The sequence below is a fragment of the Pseudophryne corroboree genome, chromosome 10 (genome assembly GCF_028390025.1).
Source record: "Pseudophryne corroboree isolate aPseCor3 chromosome 10, aPseCor3.hap2, whole genome shotgun sequence".
In the NCBI taxonomy this organism is placed as follows: Eukaryota; Metazoa; Chordata; class Amphibia; order Anura; family Myobatrachidae; genus Pseudophryne; species Pseudophryne corroboree.
This window is the reverse complement of record NC_086453.1, coordinates 146204698-146219861: the sequence shown is the minus strand read 5'-3', so window position 1 is coordinate 146219861 and position 15164 is coordinate 146204698. Positions and strand designations below refer to the sequence as shown.

At 46.7% G+C, this 15164-nt stretch overlaps 1 protein-coding gene and 1 non-coding gene across 2 annotated transcripts in view; both read left to right on the top strand.

Annotated features, from left to right (window-relative positions):
• Positions 1–2464: 2464 nt before the first annotated feature.
• Positions 2465–15164, top strand: part of MBOAT7 (membrane bound O-acyltransferase domain containing 7) — a 94157-nt gene continuing 81457 nt past the window's right edge. Inside the window, exons 1-2 of the mRNA XM_063942871.1 lie at positions 2465–2617; positions 7276–7361. Coding sequence (XP_063798941.1) covers positions 7286–7361 — 76 coding nt within the window. The 5' untranslated portion in view covers positions 2465–2617; positions 7276–7285. The remainder of the gene's footprint in view (positions 2618–7275; positions 7362–15164) is intronic.
• LOC134967950 (U5 spliceosomal RNA) lies at positions 12515–12634 on the top strand. Its single transcript, XR_010189276.1, has one exon. It is a non-coding gene; the product is annotated as a U5 spliceosomal RNA (small nuclear RNA).

Here is a 15164-nt window from a genome sequence, read left to right as displayed (position 1 = left end):
AATGCTGGGTACACATTAAACAATGGTGGTCATTCCTAGTTGTTCAATAGCTGTTTTCGTTCGCAGCGTTTAGGCAAAAAAGCGGCACTTCTGAGCATGCGCGACGTACTTTCACAAGAGCCGAAGTAGTTTTACACAAGGTCTAGCGAAGCTTTTCAGTCGCACTGCTGGCGGCAGAGTGATTGACATGAAGTGGGCGTTTCTGGGAGGTAACTGACCATTTTCTGGGAGTGTGTGGAAAAACACAGATACAATCGCAGGCGTGGATGGGGAAACACAGGCGTGGCTGGCCGAACGCAGGGCGTGTTCGTGATGTCAAAACAGAAACTAAATAGTCTGAAGTGATTGCAAGCGCTGAGTAGGTATGGAGCTGCTCAGAAACTGCACAATCTTTTTATGTAGCAGCGCAGCGAGCCTTTCGTTCGCACTTCTGCTAAGCTAAAATACACTCTCAGAGTGCGGCGGCTTAGTGTTTGCACGGCTGCTAAAAGCTGCTAGTGAGCGAACAACTCGGAATGAGGGCCAATGTGTGTAACCAGCGATGGCACGTTACATCACACGATCCGTCATAGGCATGCGCAGATGCCAACAGGGGGGTTGCTGCTCCGGACTCCCCAACCCCTCCCCCCCCCCCCCTTGCCGCATTATGATCTACTTTACCCCCCTCCGTCCAGGACATAGACTACTTACTTGGCAGCCCAGGAGCGCAGTCTTATGTCACAAAGAAAGGGGTGTAGGAGGTAGTCCGTTACCCGGCATAGGGGGAAGTCCAGAGCAGCACCCCCGTTTTGGCTTCTGCACGTGCTTATGCCGTCCATAAACTCTGCACAATGCAGTGGATGTCTGCGCGATGTATCATTCCATGCTGCATTTAGCTGATTGGATGATGCGATAAACAACCGTGCGATCGGGCGTAAACACTGTGCGATCTGCGTTGGACCGATATATCGTAAGACGGATCGCTTGGTGTGTACCCAGCATAAATCTCAAACACAAATTACATGTATAATTTATTTTATTTCTGTTTTCTCTGTTTGTACAACCTTTACATTCTTGTATGTCTCTGATCTACCAGTACAGCAAGCATGGGTACTATACTGCTGGACATATGGACATCTAATGCTATCCTCCAAAATTTGCTAAATGACAGCATATATTTTCCTTGTGCACATTTTTCCCCCAACTACAACACGAAAGTATAATTTATAGCTATTTACACACAGTACAGACATAAATCTGAAACTAGAATAAAGTAGCAAAGCAAGAATAGAACCCCGATATTGTTACGAGGCTGAAGTTAGCTTCTTATTCGGCCAGCTTCTTATTCACTTCTTATTCGGCTCCAGCTTCTTATTAAGAAAATATTATATTAAAATAAAATAAGGATAGATCACTAAGTTAACATTGCATAAACTTCAAATAGTGTCCCTTACACCAATTTACATTACATTTTGCATTAAACAAAAATGATTTGGGCATGAAAATGGTGGTAAAGCGGGCACAGACACCAGATGTCTTCATTTTTTATAAGAAGCTGTAGTTGTGCAAGGGTTAAACAGCGTTGGTCAAAAGATTTGACACTTGAAACTCACACAGGGTATACTTGCCTACCTGACCCTCTCCATGAGGGAGAAAATGTTCTGTTCCTGGACTTTCCTGGTAATGTATGATTGCCATCACCTGTGGTGAGCTAGTTAATTGATAAGAAAGGCGTTTCACCACAGGTGATTGCAATCATACATTACCAGGAAAGTCCAGGAACAGAGCTTTTTCTCCCTCATGGAGAGGGTCAGGTAGGCAAGTATGATCACAGGGTGGTCACTTACATATCACCCACCTGCAATTTGCCTAGACCAACAAGCATTTGGGCATGAAAATGGTGGTAAAGCGGGCACAGACACCAGATTTCTTCATTTTGAATAAAAAGCTGTAGTTGTGCAAGGGTTGTGCAAGTGAGCGATATGTAAGTGAATACCCTGTGTGAGTTTCAAGTATCAAATCTTTTGACCAACGCTGTTTAACCCTTGCACAACTACAGCTTCTTATTCAAAATGAAGAAATCTGGTGTCTGTGTCCGCTTTACCACCATTTTCATGCCCAAATCATTTTTGTTTAATGCAAAATGTAATGTAAATTGGTATAAGGGACACTATTTGAAGTTTATGCAATGTTAACTTAGTGATCTATCCTTATTTAATTTATTTTAATGTAATATTTTCTGAATAAGAAGCTGGAGCCGAATAAGAAGTGATTAAGAAGCTGGTCGAATAAGAAGCTAACTTCAGCCTTGTGATATTGTTCCTAGTAGACGCGATGAGAACCCTGAAATGGTTAAGAAGTGCAGCATATTATACGCACAACTTATTCCTCGAATCCCCCCTTCCCATACAGGCAGAGTGACAGGCGTGTATCCAATCAGCAGGCAGGACTGTAAAGTATCTTCCAATCATTGCTGAGTGTTAGGGGTGGGGCGGATGAGGTCACTAGGAAGAGACTCGCATCGCAGGGACAGAGGGGACAGTCTGAACATTTCCTTGTTACATTGTATTGCTGATGAATGGTTCAGTGTACCACAGTCAGTCTGCTGCAGCTGTGTTATCTAAGCACTGATCCTAAGGTAAGGGGAATACTGACAGCTCTTCCCATTGACTCCTCAACATTAGCAATCAGTGGCACTTCATACATTTGTTGCATTTGTATAGTGCAGCACTTCTGCATGTATAGTGAAACACAAATGAGCGCTGCATGTCACAGCAAGCTGTAATAGCTAGAGTATGAATGTAGGTGTTTTCCTAACAGCCATCTTTTAAATATTCATTAAATATTTGAACCCATTTACTAGTTTTAGCTTTGTTTTATAAGAATCATTTTTAACCTTATACTAACATCTCTTTTAATAGATGATATATTGTGTAGTCCTATACAAAGTGCATGCTGACCTCAGTGTGTTGGTTGTTTATCTTATTGCTAATTATATTGGCCTAATATAAAGGAAAGTCAATGAGAAGTGAGCAGTGGGTGTGGTCTGTAAATCGCTGTGGTGTTATCAGTGGGTGGTGGAGGCCTGATGAAGGTCTCCAGTAATAAGGGGGAGAGGCCGACCTACCGGCATCCCTGAGCGCCGGAACCCTAATCTAAAATAACTTGGACACGTAGGCAGAACTTTGGGTAAAATCACTGGCCACAGTTTTATTAATATACCACCTTACAAGGTTGCAGGGCATGGACAGGAAAGTGGTGGGCAAGGCGGAATGTGTTATCCACTCATTCCATTTTTCCTGGGGCGTGCCCTGCCTACCCAGTAGGCACCGCGGCAATGCCCCCCTTGGGAACCAGCCCCTGCGGTGCATATCACGCTCGCCTGACATGCAGCCCACGGGCCCAACCGTCCACGGCTGGAGCCGGGCGTGTGTCCATTCACCGAGGGTGAATCTGCATACCTCAGCTGGCTCCCCCCTTCACCATGCCTTGCACACCGCTTTCTCCCGCCACACGAGGTTCTCAGACATACCTGAGCACCGAAGCCCTTACTTTCAGCGCTGCACTCTCCAGGACAAAGGCTGCCTCCCCTCTGCTCTTTCCCTTTATGGTCCTCCCAGATGCTCCGCCCCCACTGCCTTTACTGGCTGGTCTGCTGATCGGTGTGTGAAAGGAGGGATGGACATACCTCCCCCCCCCCCCCTTTCGCCATACTGCCGGCCCGTGGGCCACCTGGCGAACCCTCCCCCTTAAGGAGCTCCGGCGCCATCTTTTGCGGCACCTATGCTCTTCTTATCTCGCTGCTACTGTTCCTGGCATTTGAAGTTGAGTTGCCATTTCAACCGATATATCAGGGACATGGGATGAAATGCATATATTGCACTATAATTCCAATCCTGTGCCACTGAGGCTTTTGTCCACCCATGTACTGAGGCACTTTTTAGGCTGCAAGTCTTCCTTAGCCGTTTAGAGGTGTGTGTTGGATAGTTCTCATTCGTCCTTTAGACTGAAGTGGTTAAATGTTAATTCCACCCAAAAGTTTTGGGTGAAACATAGTAAATAAGAAATTGTCACTTACCTGTCCTCCCTTGACATGGTGGTACTGCAGTGCTCATAATAGTTTGTTCAGGTCTTTTCTCCAGTGTACAGTATTTGTTTTTTGTATGTTTTAAACTGCTAGTTGCAATGTAATGGCCCTTTTTGTATGTGATACCGCTTTCAGAACGCTAATGCCGGGTCGCATCCGGGAATTGAAAACGTGTCCTTCCTGGGTGCGACCTGGCGTTGACCGTGAGAACTGGCTTTCCAGTTCTCCCTATGCCGGGTCGGGTTGCCATCAGGGGCAGAGACCACAGTGTCATCAGGGGCAGGTGCAGAGGTGGCGCTGGGAGATGAGAGAATCTCTGCGCCGCCTCTCTCCATGCTGTGAACGGGCACCTGGTTGCAACGACCCAGGAAACCCGTTCACACTGCACCTGACCCGGTAATAGCCTGGGAATAACCCTTCTTTTTTACCGGGTTGAGTTATTGGGTCAGGTGACCCGGGAATTTGGGACAGTGACCTGCGTCGACCTGGCAATATACCGGGTCGATACCGGGTTATTTGTGCAGTGTGAGAAGGGTATGCGTCTCCCATTCATTCAAAGAACAATGATTTCTGGCTCATAGCTGTTTTCTGGGTGGTCTTCAGTTTGCTGGTGGCCGGGCTCCCGATGACCAGCATACCAGTGCCGGAATTCCGACCGCTGGCATACCGGCAGCTTTTCTCCCTCTTGGGGGTCCACGACCCCCCTGGAGGGAGAATAGATAGCGTGGCGCGCGTAGCGCACCACCGTGCCTGCAGCGTCGGTATGCCGGCGCCGCTATGCTGGCCGCCGGGAGCCCGACCGCCGGTATACCATACTACACCCCTGTTTTCTAATCCTTGCCAAACCAGATGGATTTCACTGTGCAGTCCTTTATTAAAGTGCATCAGCAAAGCTCTGGTGTGGCAATGTTACAGCAATCCCCATTCACTTTAATGCTGCTCTAAATAAACTGATCTTTGGTGTAGGACATGTTAGATTTCTGGACATAAAATACTGCCATTCATGACCTCTCATGTGTAATCCTTCAATATTAGATGTAGGTTTGTTTTCTGGGAGGAGTTGCCCAACACTATGTTGGAACTGGCATAGAACAAGCCTAGGCCATTAATTATGGAACGCTTCTAAAACCAGCAATATTTTGCACAGTGTTTATTTTAATGTCACCCTAATTTTGATGAATGAAACCCAGATATGGAAAATAAATGTTGTATTACAATCCTGATTCTTTGACTGGCATGCTTGCTTGACGTTTAACTTCCAAATTCTGAAACTTGGACTCATGCCACTTTGCTATGCCCCCATGGTGCTCTGTTCATGTACCTGAATGTATTGTGCCCATCGTCTGCTCTAGGGATCACAAAGTTCTCCAGTGAAGTGCACACATTGTTGCTAAGGGATACGGTCGTTAGGTCGACACAACCTAGGGCGACAGTCATTAGGTCGACATGGGCATTAGGTCGACATTACTAGGTCAAAAGGTCAACATGAGTTTTAAGCATTCCCCCCCCCACTTTTTGGACTTTTTCATACTTTACGATCCACGTAGACCACAATTGGGAACAGTAACCTGTGTCGAGCACAGCGGTAGTGGAGCGAGGTACCTTGACCGAGGCATGGCGAGCGGACAAGGTGCGCTATTTGGGGTTCCCCATCACTTTACAAAGAAAACGACACAAAAGTCCAAAAACTCATGTCAAACTTTTCACCTGTCGACCTAGTACATGTTGACCTAATGCCCATGTCAACCTAATGCTCATGTCAACCTAAGTTGAGTCGACCCATACCCGTTGCTAATGATCAGTATTGCACAGCACTATTATGCTTACCCTACCACTTAACTCCCTGTAGATGCAAGCAGACTCATGTACAATGGGATTAAGAATACTCTTGTAAACTATTCATTTAACCAGTCATTGACAAGGCATTTTAAGTTGCACAGTCTCTTCCTGTTAAGTTGTGGCATTAATGACTAGAGTAGTGTTTCCCAACCACGGTCCTCAAGGCACACAAATGGGCCCTACACACTGGCCGACATAACTGCACGATATGAACGATCTTGTTCATTAATGAACGAGATAACGTTCATATCGTGCAGTGTGTAGTCACCAGCGATGAACGATGCGCGGCCCCGCGCTCGTTCATCACTGGTGTCCCGTCGGCTGTGCATGCAGGCCAATATGGACGATCTCGTCCATATTTGCCTGCAGTTCTATGGAGCCGTGTGACGGGGGGAGTGAAGAAACTTCACTCCCCCCGTCACTGCCCCCTGCCGCCGGGTCGCCTGTCGGCCGTAACCGCCGTCGAGCAGCTCGGCGGCGGTTTGGCCAGTGTGTAGGGCCTATAACAGTCCTGGTATTAGTGATATCCAGGCTTGAACACAGGTGACTTAATTAGTACCTCAGTTATTTTGATTTAACCATCTGTGCTGAAGCCTGGATATCACTAAAACCTGCACTGTTGGTGTGCCTTGAGGACCGTGGTTGGGAATGCCTGATTAGAGAGTTAATCCATTGGTTGGCCAACAGGAACAGTACTCCTAATTTACAAAATTCCAGTTTATGCTTGCTCTCAGTTTGTTACAGAGGCCACACAGGTTATATACTATATCATGCCCAAGTATAAACAACTGTATATGACAGTCCAGAGCAGTTATTGAACATGATGCATTGCAAATCCACTATATGCTTCTATGATAGTCAGGTGACATGCAAGGCCCTGGGCCACTGTATACAGCTTGACGATGTTAGGGTGTGTACACACGGTGAGATCCTTGCTATGCCCGATTTTTACTTGCGATTTCCCTTGAACTTCCTGGAGCCCAGATAGCACAGATTTTGACTAACTTTTCTTGAGATATGGACTATGTGTGCTTACGATTTTGGCTTATGTGAGATTTTGGCTTATGTGAGATGTCATTGACATGTGAGATGAACTAGATAGTACACCGATCTAGCAAGGATTGACTTGCCTGCACAGTCTATCTTTTCTTGCGATCCCGACCTGGCGGGACCGCGCATCGGGATTGAATCGGAATCGCAAGGTGACTTTTACCTTGCGATCTGCACTAACTTTTCTTGCGATTTTGACTATATAGTCAAAATCGAAAGAAAATATCTCACCGTGTGTACACACCCTAAGTTTCAGCTTGGTAACTCCACAATTCTAAGGTTATTCTCTCACCAATCTCTTTTATGTATTCCATTGTCAGGAGAGTGACCATGTCCCCTGATGAACTAACCTATCTGGCTATATTGCTGTGTTCTGTACCGGTTGGTTTTTTCTTCAAGAATGCAAGTAAGTTTGATTCTTTTAGTAGCACAAACATACATGGCCAATAAACACTGGACTTGTAACATTAATTTTCAGGATTGGCGCTATGATTGGTCACAGTTTAGATCAAGGATAGACGGTGTTTGGATTTGCATGCCTACCGTGTTCTGTTAGACACTGCCTCATATCAAATAAATCTCTTTTTTTGTACAGTTACTAAAAGGTTTTGAATATAAAGCATTCAAATTGTTCACATAAATTATTCTGATGTGCCAAATTACCCCCTGACAAGCATACCTACTTGCACAAAATCTTATTTTAAAATCTATTAAAAGATGACACATTCCATTACAAATACATATGCAGAGTAATATAAAAATGTAAATTGATCGGGTATCCTACTATATAGAAGACTGTCCAGGCATAGCCATATTAAGGCAGGAGCGCAAGGTATACTGTGCCCCGGCCCCTCGGCCAGAGCACACTGACATCACTAGCTCTCTCTCTTGTGCAGCAGCAGAACCAGGCAGCCAGAAAGCGAGAAGGACAGTATGCAGTGCAGGCAGAGACACAGGATTATCAGGTTTTATGAGATACCGATGGAGCTTACATAGCAGAGGAGAGAGCTGTAAGTGACCCAGGGATCCCAACTTCTTCTCCTCCCTGCCTGGATATCTAGGTCCTGTGTAACCTGGTCTCTAATGAGAGCATTCAGATCTAGAGAGAGACACACCGAGACTACTCCTAAATCCTGTTTCAGAGCTTAAGTCGTATAGAAACTGCAACATGTGACAAGATAAATTATAGATTTCTCTAACGTCCTAGTGGATGCTGGGGACTCCGTAAGGACCATGGGGAATAGACGGGCTCCGCAGGAGACAGGGCACTTTAAGAAAGAATTTGGATACTGGTGTGCTCTGGCTCCTCCCTCTATGTCCCTCCTCCAGACCTCAGTTTGAATCTGTGCCCGGACGAGCTGGGTGCTACTTAGTGAGCTCTCCTGAGCTTGCTATAAGAAAGTATTTTGTTAGGTTTTTTTATTTTCAGAGAGATCTGCTGGCAACAGACTCTCTGCAGCGTGGGACTGAGGGGAGAGAAGCAGCCCTACTCACTGAAGATAGGTCCTGCTTCTTAGGCTACTGGACACCATTAGCTCCAGAGGGATCGTACACAGGATCTCACCCTTTGTCGTCCAATCCCGGAGCCACGTCGCCGTCCCCCTCGCAGAGCCGGAAGACAGAAGCCGGGTGAAAGAAGCAAGAAGACTTCAAAATCGGCGGCAGAAGACTCCAGTCTTCAAACTGAGGTAGCGCGCAGCACTGCAGCTGTGCGCCATTGCTCCCACATTAAACCCACATACTCCGGTCACTGTAGGGTGCAGGGCGCAGGGGGGGGGGGGGGGGGCGCCCTGAGCAGCAATTAGAGACCTCTTGCAAAAGTGGGCATATATACAGTTGGGAACTGTATATATGCATGAGCCCCCGCCATAATTTTACACAGAAACGCGGGACAGAAGCACGCCGCTGAGGGGGCGGGGCTTCTTCCTCAGCACTCACCAGCGCCATTTTCTCTCCACAGCTCCGCTGAGAGGAAGCTCCCTAGGCTCTCCCCTGCAGATTCACGGTAGAAGAGGGTAAAAGAGAGGGGGGGCACATAAATTAGGCGCAAAAACATTATATACAGCAGCTACTGGGTTAACACTAAGTTACTGTGTGATTCCTGGGACATATAGCGCTGGGGTGTGTGCTGGCATACAAAAGGCCTTGTGGGGGAACTGTCTTCAAAAAGAGCATCCCCGGTGTGTGTGTGTGGTGTGTCGGTACGCTTGTGTCGACATGTTTGAGAGGAAGGCTATGTGGAAGCAGAGCGGGAGCAAATTAATGTGGGGTCGCCGCCGACGGCGCCGATACCTGATTGGATGGATATGTGGAAGGTTTTAAATGATAATGTTAATTCCTTGCATAAAAGGTTGGATAAAGCTGAAACCTTAGGACAGTCGAGGTCTCAGCCCATGCCTGATCCTATGTCGCAGAGGCCGTCTGGGTCTCAGAAGCGCCCACTATCCCAAATTGTTGACACAGATATCGACACGGATTCTGACTCCAGTGTCGATGGCGATGATGCAAAGTTACAGCCTAAATTGGCTAAAGCCATCCGTTATATGATTATAGCAATAAAGGATGTGTTGCACATCACAGAGGAAACCCCAGTCCCTGACAAGAGGGTTCATATGTATGGGGAAAAAAGGCAGGTGGTGACCTTTCCCCCTTCACATGAGCTAAATGAGTTATGTGAAAAGGCTTGGGAATCTCCAGATAAAAAACTGTAGATTTCCAAACTGATGCTTATGGCGTATCCTTTCCCGCCAACGGACAGGTTACGCTGGAATCCTCCCCTAGGGTAGACAAAGCTCTCACACGCTTATCCAAGAGGGTAGCCCTGCCGTCACAGGATACGGCCACGCTAAAAGATGCTGCGGATAGAAAGCAAGAGGGTACCCTGAAGTCCAATTATATACATTCAGGTACTTTACTAAGGCCGGCAATTGCGTCGGCCTGGGTGTGTAGTGCTGTAGCAGCATGGACGGATACCTTATCTGAGGAACTTGATGCCTTGGACAAGGATACTTTATTAATGACCCTGGGGCATATAAAAGACGCTGTCCTATATATGAGAGATGCTCAAAGAGACATTAGCCTTCTGGGCTCTAGAATAAATGCAATGTCGATTTCTGCCAGAAGGGTCCTGTGGACTCGGCAATGGACAGGCGATGCCGACTCAAAAAGGCACATGGAGGGTTTACCTTACAAGGGTGAGGAGTTGTTTGGGGAGGGTCTCTCGGACCTGGTCACCACAGCTACTGCTGGAAAGTCAAATTTTTTGCCATATGTTCCCTCACAACCTAAGAAAGCACCGTATTACCAAATGCAGTCCTTTCGATCACAAAAAGGCAAGAAAGTCCGAGGTGCGTCCTTTCTTGCCAGAGGCAGGGGCAGAGGAAAGAAGCTGCACAACACAGCTAGTTCCCAGGAACAGAAGTCCTCCCCGGCTTCCACTAAATCCACCGCATGACGCTGGGGCTCCACAGGCGGAGCTAGGCCCGGTGGGGGCGCGTCTCCGAAATTTCAGCCACAAGTGGGTTCACTCCCAGGTGGATCCCTGGGCACTAGAGATTGTGTCTCAGGGTTACAAGCTGGAATTCGAAGAGATGCCCCCTCACCGATACCTCAAATCGGCCCTGCCAGCTTCCCCCTTAGAGAGGGAAATAGTGTTAGCTGCAATTCACAAATTGTATCTTCAGCAGGTGCTGATCAAGGTTCCCCTCCTTCAACAAGGAAAGGGTTATTATTCGACCATGTTTGTGGTACCGAAACCGGACGGTTCAGTCAAACCCATATTGAATTTAAAATCCCTGAACATATACCTGAAAAGGTTCAAGTTCAAGATGGAATCGCTCAGAGCGGTCATCGCAAGCCTGGAAGGGGGGGATTTTATGGCGTCTCTGGACATAAAGGATGCTTACCTTCATGTCCCCATTTTTCTTTTTCATCCACTAGGGGTCACTGGAGTACTCTTGGGATATGGACGGGCGCAGCCGAACAAAGGCACTGAATATTTAAATTTAGGACTCTCCACCCCTCCATATCCCCGAGTACCTCAGTGTACGACCTCAGTGTTTTTTCGGTGCTCACAGCACTAACATCGGCTTGTGGGAAGATTCCCACATTTGGTGGAAGATTTTATTAAATTTTTCATTTTTACTTTTTATTTTTACACTTCCCTTCCCAGTTTCTAGAAAAACATGGGTCCGGGATGGTGCCGCTGCAAGGCAGCGCATGGCGTGTCGGTCCTCACAAAGAGCACCCTCACAGCCACAGGCAGCCCACTGTCTCCTGCAAAGAGCTGGACGGAGCTTACAGAAAAAGCCCCGTCACAGCCAGGAACAAGCTGGACGGAGCTTACAGAAAGAAGCCCCGTCACAGCCAGGAAGAAAGCCCCGTCACAGCCAGGAACAAGCTGGACGGAGCTTACAGGAAGAAGCCCTGTCATAGCCCTCACTACATGCGGCACGACGAGCAAGGTATGGTGGGGTGTCAGGGCGGTCAGCTCACGCTGCCGCCCTGCTGTGTGGGGAAAGTGCTCCTTTACCGATGGCCGCCGCTGATACATACTCCCGCCGCTGCTTACAGGTGCCGCCGCTGATTATCCAGCCACCGCTGTGCGAGGCCGCCCGAGCCAGCCACTCTACGCTGTCGCTATCTAGGGGAAACAGCTCGGAGCGGCCGCACGTCACTCAGAGACGCCGGCCGCTCTTCCAGCGCTGATTACCCGGCCACCGCAGCCCGCCGCTGATTACCCGGCCACTGCTGTAGGAGAGGCGCCGCCCGCTCTTCCGGACGCAGCTCCCCGGCGCTATACACAGCGCTCCCCTGCTTCCGCTAGGCTCCCTGCACCCGCTCCCGTCCGCTGCAGGTAACATGGGGGAGAAGCTACCTCACAAGCAGCGCAGCTGCAGGGGGGGTGAGGGGGAGTAAATGCCCATAGCAGCAGCACCATATAGCAAGGCTGCATGGGGTAAGAAGTCATAGGCTGTTCAGCTTTTTAAACAGACAGTTAGTTATAGGCTATCAGTGTCATAACCTAAACTATGTTTCTAACTGTAAGCATGGCAGCCATTTTTAACCATGTTTCCTGGTTTTTCTGTTAAGGCTGCCATATAATGTTAATACAAAATTCACTGCAGGCAGTGTTTATATTAACTGGAAGGCTAACTAAAGGCATGTATTGTAAACTGCATGTATTTTACTGTATACTAGACCTGTGATTATCACTGTATAATAGGCTATTAAGCCTATATTAACACTGCAGCAGGTATTGTAACCTGTCCTGTGATTTTCAGTGTAAGCGTGGCATGGGGGCCATTTTAATCATTACTGTTTCTTCCAGTTTATAATTCCAGAACATTCCGGCCATACACCTCTACTCCACAAGGAGGCGCAGGGGTGTTAGTGGGAATTTTGGTTCAGGTTTCACATAAGTTAGCCATGTAAACTGTATTTCGACATAATTCTGGAACATTCCTGCCCTACATCTCTAAGCCACCAGAGGCGCAGGGGTGTTAGTGGGAATTTGGTTCGGGTTTCACATGCCCATGTGAACTGCTTTTCACATAAAGAATACTCTGGTTTCTCTTCACATCGAAGAAATCTTTCGCTTTTACTAAAGATTTCCGTAGAGAGAAACAACCATGAGTTTCATATCAATATGCTGTTCAGCAATAAGATATATATATGACACATAATAACTTCAATAGGTCGTGCAAGTGTCTGTCTGTTGCCTATTGTGGTGTCTGTCTACATAGCGAGTAAGGCTCTAGCGCAGACTAAAAATAATTTTAAACATTGGCAATTCAAATTAAAGGAGCGGTAACATCGGAGTCTCGGAAGTTACTCCGCCAGCTCTAACAAAAGACAGTCTTTCCAAAGGGCCAATTTCCCTTTGGGTACCAGAGTGTTTATTTGACTGGTCTTATAATTTAATGCACGATTCTATGTCAAATCTCACACCGAACGAGTGAGAAGGGTACATTAGTCCAACACTCAGATAGTGCGGGGTTTTTGACAACCATACATAATCGTTTCCAAAATGACGCGATCCGCCATTGGTAAATGCGTCTCTGTCAAACATTATAAAAACCCAGGATACATTTGGGTCACTAGACTCTATGTATGAAACAATGACGATCACTGTTAAAAGAAGCTGCAGAGTATATCTGTAAAGCTTCTGCTAACGCCGGTTACTTTCATCGTCGCTAGTTTAAGCGCGACAAGGCCAGAGCTTGTTTGCTCCTAAATTTGATATTCAGCCATTACCGCATCCAGTATCAAAACGCAAATACTTGTACCGGCGTTTAATCCCTTTAGACTTCAGTTTTTTTTTTTCAAAACGGTGGTACAAAACAGTCACGCCTTGTAACGACAGGACGCTACAGTCAGCAAGCCAGTGGTTTGATTACCTCTTTTCCAATTGTGGAAGCGCGTCTTTACATGTTACATTTGCGGAGTTTCCAGACTTCAACTCATGGATGTCTCAGCTATTTACAGATTAAAAGACAAGACTGCCTCTGTCGAACGGTTTGGCAGGTTGCCATTTAGTCTCTGCTGGTTTTCAGCTGTCTTTATAATCCAGGCAGTAGTACACCAACAGAGTCAGGGTTACTTATTCCTCTCTGTTTGAAAAAACCAGACAGCTCCGTCGCAATCTCAATCAGCAAGTCATTTACTGCAGTGGGAAAATGGATTTTCTCATGTTAGTATTTGCTTATTGGAGCCACAAAATGGCATAATTGCACTTGATCTTCACAATGCGTATTTACCCATTCCGGGTTGTTCATCACAGGTTCTAGCGTTTGCAAATCGCCACAACCATTAACCATTTCAGGTCTACCGTTTCTTATCGCCTCGGGTATTTACCAAAGTGATGTTGGTGATGATAGCTCATCTCACATAAGAACTCTGTCTCAACAGAGTTTCTTTATCTTAGATGATCTGCTCATAAGAACTCTGTCTCAACAAAGTTCCTCTAACTTGCGCTACTAATGTATACTGCGGTGGCAGATCAAGTTCAAAAACAATCGCATCTAATTCCGTTAAAACGATGTCAATTCCTAGGTAAGATTATAAATACGGTAAATCAAAGACATTTACCTACTACACCAGTAAGAACAAATGTACATCTAGTAATTAGTGCAAAACACGCACACTAGCGGTACATTGGTGTATTCACCTGTTAAGAATAATGATGTGTTTCAAAGCGATTTAGTTCAACGCCCTTCACTCGCGTTTCCCACAGAGGGGCGAGGGTGTATATACTCTGGACGAGAGTCGCAGAGGTTCAGGAGTTGTAGTTAAAAAAGATCAGCGACAAAGGTTCTAAAACGGATTACGACAGATTGCTGTCGATAAATGTCCTGGAACTCCGTGCATTTTACAATGCACTACATGCTTCGCTTTCAGTCTGACCAGGGGCAGTCAGACAACGCAACGGCAGTTGCATACACAACAACCAGGGAGAACCAAAAAGCCGCATGACAATGCGGCAGGTAACTCGAATCCTCAATTGCTCAGAACACCATTATGTGGAAATGTCAACGAGGTTCATTCCGTGAGTGGACATCTGTTACACAGATGATCTCACCCGTCAGGATTTAGATCCTGAAAACTGGACATTAAATCCACAGGTGTTTCATATGTGAGTCCACAGAAGGGGGTTACCCTCATGTATACATGATGGCATCTCGCCACAATTACAAAAGCTCAGTATGTGTAACAAGGGCAGTGGCGGTGGAGTCTCTCACATTCATGTGGTCATTCAGCATCGTGTATCTGGCTCCACCATTTTTCCGCTGCTCTCTCCGTTGCCAAAACGGATCATAAGACAGTTGTCACAGTCATACTAGTGATATCTCATGGGTTTCGGAGAGCTTGCTTCTCGAATCTCCAAGGAATACTTGCACACGATCTTGGCCCGCTCATAATACGTCCAACCTGTTACAACAGGGAACGTTCTGTTACCCATAGTTACCTATGTACCTATTACCTATGTACCGCAGCTGCGGTTGACGGGGTGAGGGTTCAGACCTCCCTCTTAAGAAATAGGGCATTACAGTATTGGTTATACCAACCATGTTACGAGCTAGTAAGCCGCTTAAGGCAGCTCATTATTACAAAATTTCGTGTGCTTACATAGGTGGTAAAGCTCGGAAGTTTCCGACATCATCATTCAAGTTACCCGTATTCTGTTAAACGGGGTGGGATGGAAAACTGC